At 37.7% G+C, this 14261-nt stretch overlaps 1 protein-coding gene across 1 annotated transcript in view; it reads right to left on the bottom strand.

Annotated features, from left to right (window-relative positions):
• The window catches only part of LOC104408985 (putative methyltransferase-like protein 15P1), a gene marked incomplete at its 5' end in the record, with an annotated part of 37462 nt that extends 23403 nt beyond the window's left edge, over positions 1-14059 (bottom strand). Inside the window, one exon of the mRNA XM_010018740.1 lies at positions 13780-14059. Coding sequence (XP_010017042.1) covers positions 13780-14059 — 280 coding nt within the window. The remainder of the gene's footprint in view (positions 1-13779) is intronic.
• Between the last annotated feature and the right edge of the window lie 202 nt (positions 14060-14261).

Below are 14261 nucleotides of genomic sequence, written 5' to 3'. Positions count from 1 at the left end.
GAAAGAGTGACAAAACATCTTCAGCTATTTCCTTGTTCAGGGAAAAAAAATGTGTTTGCTTAGATTTTAAAACAGGAACAATTCTACTGTCACGCTAAGCATTAATGGCATTTTCAAGTTCTGAAAGACAAACAACAGGAGGATAATCCTGGGTGAAAAACTCTTCTACTGATATTCCCATGGACCTCCAAAAACATGTTATATTTAAAAGCAAGACTTCTTTCCCAGTTGTTCGTTGTGGATGCTCAGGCTATGACGTCTAAGCTGCCAGGCACAGGATCCTGGGAAAGAAAAGCTGTCTCTCTTGCTCTCTCAGATTCCACTCTGATAGTCCCAACACAGAGGGAACCAACAGAGAAGAGCGGGTGAGAGATGTCCAGGCCCAAGACAGGCAACCTATTGAAGAGAATCCCTACAGTCCCTATGTACAAACTGATGGAAACATCTCACTGTTTCTCCAAACAACTGGCTGCTCACTATCATCTTCAGCTCCAGATGCACACAGGCCCTCTGGTCACAGGTTGGATCAGCTTCCTTATTCACCTGAAAAGAATTACGAGTAAACTGACAGTTCTGGTGTGAGCTCACTCCATGGCTGCATCATCAGCAGAGCAAGGGAGGAAGGAAAAACGTACATCAAAATAGCAGCATGGGCAGCGCATCTTAAGCCCTATGACAAGGTAGGAGCAGACAAACTTGAAAAAGAACTTAGATTTGTATTTTAGCCTTAGAGCCAAGAGCGGAACAGGTAGGGCTGTTGAGAGTTAAAATGAGCATGAATGTTGCAATTAAGAGAGATTCTTAAATTAAAGCATGTTTTCCCCAGAACTTACAATACGATCTACAAATCTCAGTATTTAACATTAATTTTTACCTATTGAAAAAGCTGTAACTTCACTGGGAACATGTATATTTCATCTCCTCACAGCAAAGTCGGAGAACGACAACCTATCACTGAACTAAAGCTACAGTTTCACAAGTATTGGGGGGAGGGTATGAACAAAAAGGGAGCAATTCTTAACTATTTTTTCACGTGCAAGTCTTCCTTCTTCTAGTTAATTTCTCCAAGCACTGGTGTTTACTAGATACTTAGAATCATAGAATAGTTAGGGTTGGAAAGGACCTTAAGATCATCTAGTTCCAACTCCCCCATATACACTAAACTTCCAATTTGACTTAGCAGCCTGGCGTAGAAAACTCATACAGAAGGAAAAGCTGTATTGTTTTCTCACATATTAGCATGTTAAACTGATTTGCAGAACAGTCAGGGAGGGACAGGAACATAGGGAGAGGCTTGGGGCACAGGCTAGCTGGACTTGCCCCCTTCAGTGGCAGCAAGACATTTCCCTGGCTTAGCTGTTCAGCCTGGCTCTTCCAGCAAACCTTCAAGGAATAAATCAACCACTCAAATCCAAGTTTTCTTTTGAAAAGAGAAGCAACATCAGAAATTGCAATATCCAACACAGTAATTAAAAATGCACTCAGCTGATAGATGAACACTGGAACCTCTACCACACGGCTCTCGTGTGATTCTCAGGAGCTCACTAAACCAAGCAGGCAGGTCACACTATGCAGGCAGGTCTCATTGTGCTGGCTGTAAAACTCAGGAACTCATATCTGCCTCTCAGACACACTGTGACCTCAGCAACTGCGAGTGCACTCCAAGTGTGTGCTCTCAAGCAAGTATTTAACTCAAAATATTAAACTCTTAGGAAAAGGGGCATTTCCACTTGGGCACCTAAAGCATTATTTTGCTATACCTCTAAGTTCTGCAAAAGGGAGACCCAACATGCATGCCAGTGGGATTTACTTCCTAGCATTTCCACTTTGCTTCTTCAGGCTGAATACTTATCAACAGTTGGAGCACAAGGTGCACTCTCAGAATCCATCTCCTGGCTCAGTCTGAAGAAATCCAGTTTGTGCACTGGTATTTGAACCATCTGCTTCAAGCAGGGACAATCAATGCATTCTCTCAAAAGCAGACTCTTCACCCAAGAACAGAAATGCTAATGCAGATGAACACTATACTGTGTTAAAAGCAAAGTGTTTTGGGTTTTTTTAATGTATTTTTTAAAATATAACTTTTAAACATAGTCATGCTTTACTGTAAGAAGTATTTTTTAAATACTATCTAAAAGCATTTTCCAAAGGAAGCTCACAAAATAGAGAAACAATTGATGCAATCTGGGAAATCTTTCAGTGCCAGAACTGTAAGTGACAATTAAACCATTCATCTGTCTTCTGCATTATTAAACCCCTACAAATACAAACTAGCAAATAGAGGATATAAATGATGTCTGTCAAGCCAAGATGCATGTTTCGTGTATTTAATTTAGTCTTTTGTAATATTTTTATTACAGGATACTCCAGTCAACTTTCTTGTGGCAGAGTTGAGCCTGAATATAAAATACAGACCGCTGTGATGGTTAGACTGGTAGTTATGCAAATACAGTCTGGACTTTAATGGGGGTGATGGGGAAGGAGAAAGTTCCTCAAGTGGTACTTTTCTGTCTATAGGCCAGGAAAGCTGTTAAATGTATTTGTTACAGAAATATACTGTCTTAGTGTTTCTTCACGTTTTTACTGAACCAGATCAAAACTACCTGTAGTGAATTACCTTTTAACCTATTCTAAACCTAATCTGAAGAAATTCATATACTAGATTATTTACAAAACTGAAGGTAAACTTTCTAATGCCTCATCAAGAATTCAAGAAGTACAGCAAATCTTAATTGCCCAACAGTGTGTTTGCAACATTCTTCACAAAGGAAACCCAACCAGATCATCTCACCATAATAAAATCATCAAGATGAGACTGCAAATATTATATAACCCCTTAAAACGTATCTTGGACATTATCCCAAATGATACATGCAATTCACAGGATTCCTATTAGAGTTATAAAACATGCGTATACTAGAAAGCTCTCTAAAGACAAAAGTACTACAATATTGCCAGAAAAAACTCCACACAACTAATTAAGTGCTAATTGTGGCTAAATAAGAGGTTACTACTACAGAAGTGTTTTACATTCTACCAAGAAGGGCTTCTCAACAGGATACAATTTCCCAAGGTCGCTTAGTCATTATACCTTACAAATTCAAGGCCTTGATCAAAAGATTTATCAATCCGAGACCTTGTTTTCCCCATGACATTAGCATTTCAGTCACCAAAATACTAGCAGCTAAGTTTCTGTGAATCTTTTTCCTCTTCTGCTCTGTCAGGGGGTGCACCTACCGCTCTGCTAGAAGTAAGAGCATATACCTCATGTAAGATGAAAGATGCTCAGCTTTTCAAAGCCATTTAACAAGGACTAATCTTGAAAAGCAAAGTCTACCTACCTACTCTTCGTTATTTCCAAAGCCTGTATCTATAAAGTTTATTTCTCAGTTCTAAGCACTGCTTCATTGGTTGACTCAAGATGTGGCTTATGATGGATAAGGCTCCTGCATCCTCTGCACTTTATGCCAAATCTGTTCATCGTAGCTACCATTATGTCCTATCTAATGCATGTGTAGATCAACCATGTACCATGTAGAGAAAGGGTATCTCTATTTTCACACTTACCTAAAAATTTGTCTTTGATCCCTGTTAAATACACAGGAATTAAGAAGCCATATCTGTTGCGCATGCCTGCCAAAAGGCAGGGCTTTTGAAATTATTTTAAATAAATCAGATTGCTAAAACATGCTGGCACGGTGAGACAGGCTATAAGAGTTGGTTAGTCATGGGATCGCGACAAAGATTTGTTGCTGGAAGTGTTTTAGTATTTCTCTAAATAAATTAAGAAACTGTACACAGTCATAACCAAAAAAAAGAACACTGAAACATACACTTCACTGTTATTCACATGCAAGTAAGAAAAATTATCCTTGAACCAACAAAGACTGTTCAAGAGATTCCTGCATTTTTATCAGAATATATTTATACCATTGCAATTTAGTAAGAAGCATTATTTATCTTTTAGCACACTAACAACCTTTACTCCCTCTTACAAGAATTTAAAATATTTTGCAAAGATGTTCAGTTTCATAAGGTAAGACAGATCTGGTTTTAAACTAGAAAGTTTTTTGAGTTATTAGTAACTGTTTCAAAACTATTGCCTCACAGAAGGAAAAATACTATTAGAAATCTAGAGAATCACAATCTAGACACTCTGAAGCCCCTACCTCCCTTTCTGAAAAAACTTACAATTTGCATTTGCACTCTGTTTCTTTTCTTAAGGAACTAAAAAAAAAATGGATGATGTAGTATTCCAGTAAATGTTTCAATGACATCTTAACTTCAATCAATAGAAAAATAGTGTCATGTTATAATATATAATTAATTAACAATTAAAAAGGAATAAAAAAGGAAGTTCTCGAAAGTTCCTTTACTGGAAAAATAAAAGCATTTGTGGCAAAAAAGTGGTCAAGATTCCCCTGTAGAGCAAAGTAGTCATTCCAAGCTTCCCTGCAGCAAACTTCATAGTGTCGAAAACATACGCATTTCCAAAACCTACCTATCTGTACCTACCACCAAAAAGGTGATGGTGGTGATACTGCTACAAAAAGCATGAGCAGGTACACGGTACAGATTCCCACCGAAACCTTTATCAAGTATAGAAGAGATGAACTTGTCAGTGAAAATATCATGAAGAATTAAAAGGTCTTATGCCTTACGTCATCACCTGCCAGAAGATAAAGATGACCAAAAAAGAATAAAAATCTTACACTTCTATATTTTTGTCAGAAGCAAAATATGCTACACCATACAAAACATTTTTTCTGGTATCTACTAGAGAAGAGAAAGCAGCATATAAAATACACAACAAAAAAGAATTTTAATTGCAAGTAAAAAATACTTCCTATCAGTTCTATAGAGTACATGTCTTTCATCTACGTAAAAGATTATCACATGTAATTTAAGAAAACAAAGACTGATAGGTGGAACACAACTGGACTGTAATTTTTTCCAAAAGCACCTTTGAGAGAATATGAAACGATGAAAAAGTTATTTACACTCCAAGTCTAACAATCTAGGTTACAAAGACACCTAAATAAACAGTTGGCATTTGGAAAACAACCTTCTCACATAATGTATTTAGTACAATATAACATTATTTTCCAGTACTGGTCTACTCAACAATTCAACATAATAGAACCATTATTACCCGTTTTTCACATTCATGTCATTAGCACACTAACAGAGGAAGCTACTAAATTATTCTAGGATTCAGCTGAAACATCTGTAAGATCACTGACTAGGTCTGCACATCCAAGTATTTCAATAACTTGCATCCTCTATCAACCACCTCTACATCATTCCACGCAGAGGGGAAGTAAGGTTATGAATATATTTTGAAGCACCCATCAATCCTAATCACTCAACAGCCTCAAAATTAATTTCTAATATATTTCTTCACAAGGCCTCAATTTTGATTACAGCCAAACATGAAATAGGCAAGAACCCCCCTCTATTTATGAAGATTTTTTTTAATCAAGACCTGAAAAAAGGCATTTTACCTCTTCTTTGTTATTTTTTTTCCACCTTCACTTATTTTCTCATACTGCATACCTTAATGCTTACTCCACCTGTAAGCATAGGCCGTTTATCTTGTAATACATGACATCTTTCTCAGTCATCAAGTGTTGGTCCACTGCAGGTCCAAAAGTCGATTTGCTGGTAAGCCACGTCATTCCTCACACATCCAGAAGCGAAGGGAGTTGCATCCGAGACCCTCCAGTGTACACCCAAGTGGCATTCCTTGTGTAGTGTGAAACCTGCCAGCCAAACACTGCTTTTCATGTGAGAGAAACGTCCACAAATACGACCAAGAGTAAATCACTTCAAAGCAACACAACACACAAGCCCTTTCTCCCCTTCCTCTCAGATCAGAGGTAACAGAAGCAAACAAAAACCACCACCACCTGCCTTTGTCACCTGCTTTTAGACAGTCTGGCAGGCCTCACTTCAGTATGCATTATTTACTTTACTCATTTCCCTACGAGTAATGTTGTCTGGAGTTAGATTTAATGACATTATGACTCAAGCACAGCATTAGTAACATCTCCATAGGAAATTAAAATTTCAATGTCTGAATGACTTCAGCTAATCACCAGACTTAGCAAGACAGAGCTGATTTCCTCAGCTACCTCAGAAGAAACTTTGTTCCTCAATTATAACTACGGAAATACTTAAGATCCAATGAAAATTTTACAAAGGCTCAACTGAACATCTAATCCACTTTTTAATATTTATGGTTAGCCAACCCCAAAAAAGCCATGTACATGTTTTTGATAAGTCTTGGCTGCCAGGTGTCTACAGCAATTTGACATTAGATAATACAACTTTCTATAAAGTGGGAGCCTGGAACAATATTAGTTCATTTCAGTGTTTAAAACTGAAACTATTATTACAACAGTATTTTCCCAAGCTGCTGAATACGAACACACACCACTGGAATGGAAGATGATGTGCTCAGAAACTCTGGGAAGAAGTAAAAAATATTAAAATAAAATAAAATCAGAGTATACATTTGGATGATTTTAGATACCTGTTAATTTTAAGCATCAGATTTGGTAGTTTAACCTTATAATTACCTTTATGTAGAACAAACCCCTGCAAAGGTACTCACTACAAAAATATCTTAAAGAGAAAGACAAGAAAGTAAGAAAAAAAATCCTGCAGATATTTCCCATACTCCAATTGTGATCTTAAAGTCCCAGTAATATTTTGTGTGGTAGAAAAAGTCTGTATTCCTGTTTGCAAACTCGAATTCAAATATTTAATAAGAAAGCTTAGCCAAAAGGCTGACTAAATAAGACACACAGTACTAGATGGGGAGGAAATGAGTAGCTACATATATTAATTATCACCCTTTCTGCAAAATCACAGGCTCACTCGAGTTAAAATTTAAAGGGCTTAGATTACTTTCTGGTGAATTTTATTAGTTTTCCCCAAGAGGTGCAAAGACTAATGCTGTCACAACAGAAAAGAAGAGCATATACAGCGTCATTACAAGCTGAGTCACCCAAAAGCACTGAATCTCGCTTTATTATAACACAGCATCTTAAATAGTCTCCTGAAGCACTATCATTTGTTATGCGACAACGGCAAACTAACCCAGTATTACAATAAAATTAAATCTGGTGCATCTGTGGAGCTGCTCTCAGTAGGCAGACCAAGTCCCTTGCTGATCTCCTTGGAGAGAGCAGCTGCAGGCTTCTCTTCCTCTACTGCAATCGAGAAAGATGCAGAATGAAGTTGGTGAGAGCCGTCTTGTTGTTGCTGATGGTAACGTTTAGCTATGCCTGCTGAAAGCCATGCTGCAGGTGGGAAGAAGAGGTGGTTGGGCACATATCCAATAATTACAACAAAAAAAGATTTTTCCCTGTGCAGCTGTAGCCATCAACTTGTTCTTCCCCCTCACACAAATCTTTTAGTTACTTTCTCTCTAAAGAGCAAAATCATGGAAGTATTAAAAAAGTAAAACTGGAAGGGACTTCTTCATCATATTCGTATCTTACCACCATTCAGATCCAATATGTGACACTTTTCATCTGCTGATATTACAATCTAATCACAGAGCAGTACCAGGTTCAAAACAGAAAACAGTTCTGCAGTACTTTCAAATATATCGTGCATGTTTTACGTCATCTGTCATTAAATAATTTGCAATCCCTGTATTTTTGGGGCCCCCCTATAGATGACAGCAAAGCAAGAGATTTCTGACAATTAAAGGGCATGACTGGACTTGAGAAACCTGAGGTAGTGGAAGGTGTCCCTGCCTATGGCAAGGGGGTTGGAACTAAATGAGCTTTAAGGTCCCTTTCAAACCAAATCATTCTGTGATTCTATGACTTTCGCCACCCCCTGAACTGACATTCATGAAAACCATCTCCTGTCTTATTTTCTCCCCTGTTCCCTTCTCTCCTCTCTTATCTTGTGATGGAACTCACCCAGATGGAGATACTGTAAAACTTGTATAACATTTGATGGCACCACACTGTCAAATAATACTACTCCTCCTTTGTTATTTTCAATGCCTCATTACAGCAAAGAGCCATCAGTTATATGTTAAGGAACTTACAGAAATGGGCTCTGATTTTCCAAATCCCCATGTAGACACTGCAATCATAAAACAAGGTAATATTACTTTAAATGATAATAGGTATTTGAGGGACCGTTTTGTGCATATTAATCAAAACCTTTTTGAAAACGTTTTCCATTTTCATGCACTGCCTTCAAATGGTAACTTCACCCAAAAAAATCCCTTTTAATGTATGATTTCAGCCAAATAATTTCAACGGTGCTCCCTATCCCATGAGATTCAATTTAACAAGTTTCTTATTACACACTGCAGGAACCAAATACACTTTGCATATATATCCACATTTCATTACACATCTCCCTACAAAGCTGTGATCTGAAACCTGACTCGTCCCTTCCCCAAATTCACAAAAAAAAAAAAAAAAAACCAAAAAAAAACAACAGAAAACCAGGCAAGAGAAAAATGACTGAAAAGGTACACAGAACTACATTATCAGCTGAAATAACTCTCCATACCTCCCAGAAACACTAAAGTATCATGAATAAAAGTGTGTTCTGTGATTCCCAGATTATCTTCAGAATTGCTATATTAATTTATTGCCTCATGCACATCCCAGTATATTCTTTCTTCCAGTTTTGCAACAGGTTATCTTTATCAACCACCACATAAATCACTGTGCTGCTGCCACAGAAAAATTGACCATACAATTTGCACAGGGAAAGATATGTTCAGCATGCTTCCCACAAGCAAAAGCCAAACACAACAAAGAACACTCCATAAACCACTTGTTTTATGCCACCTACTTTAACCTTACAAGTCCAGTGGAAAACAAGCTAAAATGATAAAACCAATTACTATGTCCATGGAATGTTCTGGTTTTCCAAAACAAGTATTTCAGCATTTACCTCATGATGTAATCAATATTCCGTGCCAACCTTGGCATTTTGGTTGCATCCTACAAAATACCTTGTACAACCTGAGATCCCAGAATTCATTTTTCCAGGTCCTTTTTCAATTCCTGTTTATCTTGGACACCCTGCAGAAAACTCCAGTTCTGATAGCCTTTAGCGTCAATGGGCTGTCCCAATTACAAATTATTTGCAGATGGCTTTGGAAGTACTACAGTAAGTACACTGGTCACCAGCATAGCCACATAACTATTTATACAGCATGATACTTGGAAACCCTTCTCACAAAACAGACGTCCACTCTGCGGGGCGCTGTACAGAGAAAGGTTATTTTTGTCCTTAAAAGCTTATACTCAGTGTAAAGCAGAAAAAGAAAAGGAATACTGACATACAGACATGAGTACAGAAAAACTAAGACGACAATTTCAAAACAATAGACTTGGCGTTCACGCACCATCAGTCTACCTCACCTTCCTCCAAGTGTCATCTAACTAACATCTTGACATCTTAACTAACTAGCTCTGTGGAATAGGAAGGAGACAACTATGCTCCAGATCAACAATATCCAACAGTGGCAACAGACTTTCAGGAGGTGAAAGGCTACTGTCTTCAAACTAACTGCAGAGCTCAAGCAGCACTTCGGTAACGAAAGACCACTATTTGCCTTTCAGCAATGTCTTATGTTTCCTCTTGTTATTTTGGAAGGCCATACTCATAGTCTCTGTCAGCTGAAAAAGAATCATCTGACATTTGGATGCATGAAAACAGTAGATGTCCTGAGAACAATGCAATATATACCTGGAAAACTGGAAAGCTCATAGCAAAGTTTGATGATTTTAAGAAATACATGCCTCTTCCCAGAAGATTAGGTATCACACATTATTTCTAAGACAAAGAGGATATCCCATTCAATGAAAGCTGGGTAGTAAAAATAATCTGAATAATTTCATAAAGAATCAAAGACAATACTTCCGCAAGAAGTCCTAGCTAACTCAAGATGATGTCAGACTAAACTCGGAAAAAATTAACTACCTTTTTTTTAAACACAAGTTCACATAATGAGATAAAAAGATACTGTATTAACTCTGTTACTGATGAATCACCAAAACACTGGAGAAAAGGGAATGGTTTCATTCATTCTTTCTCACCTCAAGTTTGACCACCTATCATTTAATTTACAGATATTAAAAATGCTTCCACAATTATCATAAACCAAGTAGTACTCCTAGACCTTAACGCATCTTCATTTTAGTCTATTCTAGATTATATTTAAAGCAAAATCACAGATACATCAGATTACAGGCTTTCCCGTACAATCTGAATAGGATGTAACATTTCTTCTTGTTCCATTTGGAGCTTAAATATTATACCCAGAAGTGTTCTGTTTGTGCTTGAGCACTATCAAAAAAGTTTCCTAAAGCTCTGCAACCTGTAAGAACCTTCATTATTAGACCCTGTCGTGGTTTAAGCCCAGCCGGCAACTTGGAACCACGCAGCCGCTCGCTCACTCACCCCCTTTTCCTTCCTCCCCTGGCTCCCAGAGGGATAGGGAGGAGAATTGGAGGAACGTAACTCCCACGAGTTGAGATAACAGCTCTCCAGTAACTAATGTATAATACAAACCACTACTGCTACCAATAATAATGATAAGGGAAATAACAAGGGGAGAGGACACAACCGCTCACCACCCGCCGACCGATACCCAGCCCGACCCGAGCAGCGATCTGGGCCTTCCGGGTGACTCCCCCCAGTTTCTATCCTGGCCATGACGTGCTGTGGTGTGGAATAGCCCTTTGGCCAGTTTGGGTCAGGGGTCCTGTCTCTGCTTCCTCCTGGCTTCCCCTCCTCCCTGGCAGAGCATGAGACTGAGAAAGTCCTTGGTCAGAGTAAACATCACTGAGCAACAACTAAAACCATCGGTGTTATCAGCGTTGTTCCCAGACTGAAAGTCAAAACCACAGCCCTGCACCAGCTACTAAGGAGAAAAATGACTGCTATAGCTGAACCCAGGACAGACCCCCATGAGAATAATTAAAATCACAAAGTTTTATCCTCTCTCATTCATACTAGAACACATCGCTAACAACATTCTTTTTCATATGACTACAGTCATATGATGTGGAAGAGATCCACACCTCTAGTTAAAAAACAAGTGACTATTGCAAAGGAAAAAATAGGAAGAAGCAGGGTGAAAATTGGGAAAACATGCTTCTGGTTGTCCAAAGACATTCACTCTGAGAATATGCTTGGTTGTTAAAGAGACCAGAGAAAACTCAAGCTGCCCTGACAACTGCAGAAACACTGGTTTAGTACACAAAAAGAACACTAGTGGACTGATAAGACTAAAGCGTTGTTTAGTCAGTACAGTAAACTTAAAGAGGAAATTACGTGTGTATGGATTTATTGCAACAGACTATTCACTGAGAAGTGAGGTAGATGGGTAAAAAACAATTTGTACACATGCTTCAAAGACAGGACTACTACAGGGACAGAAACAGGCTCCAGGGCAATAAAAGATTCAAAGATAAGTGGAAATGCTATTGCTTAAATCCCTGACAAACAGATACCACAAAGGAAAAGACAGTCAAGAATATTCATTAGGAGGGTACTAACACCTTCATCTCAGCTGTGTCTCACTCTTAACTAACATTTATTTTCTTAGGGTCCCCTATAAGTAAAATGAAAACCCCACTGACTGACCAAAACCAAAGGGAGAATATTGTCCAACTAATTGGATTTTCGTTATATTGGCAACTCTGTCTTAGGACACAAGAAAGAGAGGCCCAAATCAGCTTTTTTATAACAAAGAATATAACCATGTTAAAACCAAGTAAAGGAAATCTTGGTGTGCATAGAAGAAAGCAAACAAAATCCAAGATCAGAACATTACCTTCCCTGCCCACAAAATAAAGTGCTCACGGACTTCCAAATTATGACTATAACCTCAAAAATGTAAATTGATATGACAGTCCCTGTTGATATCCATATTAACAGAAACTGTACACCACTATCAGTGAGAAACAGTCTTAACTTTTCTTCAGATCTTCACTGATGCTTACTCTATCAAAACTCAGTTGACACACCACACCCCTTTGCAGACTACTTATTTTCAAAACCTGAAGCTTCAGAAAGTGCTGCAAATAGACAATTTACTCTGTCTTTGGAAAACCATGGAAATGCTGCTTGAGTTAAGCTAAACAGGCTAGCAATATTATAAATGCTTCTGTTCAAGCTGATGCATTTGTGCTGCCTTGTATCTGTCATTATGGTTCACCACCACCTCAGGAATCTGTAAAACCATGTACACAGAGACCTGAAAAAACCCTACCCCAACAGTAAGCTATTTTACATTCATAAATATTTAAATTATCAAAAAGCCTTCAGGGGTAACAACAGTTACTCTCCACAGTTTACAACCATGAATAGTTTCTTTTGGAAATTCTATTGCCAAATAAGTTTGGGGTTTTTTTATATTAACAAACACAGTTTAATAAACAGTCAGCTTCTTAATTCTTCTTTAAGCAGAAACTTACACAACTGGAAAAAATTGCTTTACATACAGCATCACAACTTGTACGTTCATTTAATGTGTGAAAACTTCATCATGGTTCTAACATCTGTGAACTCAAAGTTCCTAGGATATTTCACTAGCTCAGGTATTTTCAGCAGTAGGACACACGCTAGAGCAATGTGTATGTGTCAATATTTACACTATTCTGATTCTCTCTCATTTTCAACACACTTAAAATGATACATTGTCTTCCAAATGAAAGTTCTCACAAAGCAACACACAAGATTTGACCACAATTTCATGCTCACTGAATGCTCTTCAAACTTGCTACACCCCTCTGCCACTGTTGGATGATGCTGGTTTTGAGTAAAAATAAACAGACACATACTTTGAATTTTCTACTTCTTCATGGATCATTTCAGTCTTTGTAGTGAAACTACTTATTGATAAGCCTAAATAAGATTCTATGAAGTTAATATACAAAGTGATAAAATCACAGATGAAAGCATCTGAAATGTGAAATTATTTAAGCATTTAGGTCGTGTAAGAAATCCTTTCTATTTACTATTGTATTTAAGACACTTCAGATGAAAACTGTTTCACTGTGCATCATTTTTGTAAAGGCAATGTGTAACTGTATACTTACCTTAAACCAGCAGAATGTAGATAGATCAAAACTGCAGCGTAGAGAGACCTGAGCTAACCCAGATACCAAAAGGAATTTAGAGACAGTACCATAGTGAAATAAGATGACTTGTAGTACTCCCACATTACTGATGCTATACCATACAGAGTCATTTTCTAACTACTGTACCTCTACTGTGCACCATATTATGCAGTGCAAACAGTTTGTAAGGAAATGCAGTGCCTCAAACCAAGTAAAACCATGGAAGTAACTATCTCTAAGTAAGGTATGATGATGATCATGATTTTAAAAACCTACATAGTTACTACCTCTCATACAAAAGAAAAGAGCACCTCACAAACTGATGACATAACCACACAAGAGAACTTCCTGCTACTATTAGTAATTAACACAACCCTAGGAATACACAGAAAGACAAGCACAAAAGCAAGAGATTATTAACTACTTACTACAGCTTTAACAAATACTGCTTATTTGGGCATTCAGTAATATAGATACCAGACTTCTACCGTTATGAATACAGAGCCTTGATTTGAATTGCAAAAAAATTTAGAACCTTTAAAACATGCAACTGATTCTTGAAGAGCATCTCTTCATTCCTCTAAACAAAAGTTATCCCTACAGTGCACTAATTTTTCTTCTGGACTGCTACTGAATCACAAATGTTAATCATTTAACTCACCTCACCTGGCTGAGGGGAAAAACAATTAACAACCTCCTCCAGCATCACTGGTATGTGCAATCGTCCACGATCATTGTTTTCCATACTTTGAAGCAACTCTTCAGTTTCACATTTCTGGATGGTTTGCTCCTTTAACTCACAGTCAGAAAGCTTTTTTGACGAAGAATGGATCCTCCTGGCCAAAATACCCACATTTATTGAATTCACTTTTAAGTTGCGCAAAACCAAACATTTGTAAACTTGACGCACACGCCGAGACAACATTTTGGAGTTGATCAACCTAGAAAAACAGATGTAGGGAATTACTTTGAAACAGATAGTTAAAACAGTAGGCTTGCTTAAAAAACAAAGTGGAAATGCTGTAAGTAAAGCATTACACAGTTCAAGATGGGCAGTTTTAAATGAGAACGTTTAACTTGTTTCAGAATTTTCTCTCTTATCTACCAACCATAGGCAAGCAACAACGATTTCCCTTTTTTAAG

Source organism: Nestor notabilis, unplaced genomic scaffold (genome assembly GCF_000696875.1).
Source record: "Nestor notabilis isolate BGI_N333 unplaced genomic scaffold, ASM69687v1 scaffold24217, whole genome shotgun sequence".
Classification (NCBI taxonomy): domain Eukaryota; kingdom Metazoa; phylum Chordata; class Aves; order Psittaciformes; family Psittacidae; genus Nestor; species Nestor notabilis.
Note: the sequence above shows the minus strand (reverse complement) of the source record. Positions and strands in the feature narration are given on the sequence as shown.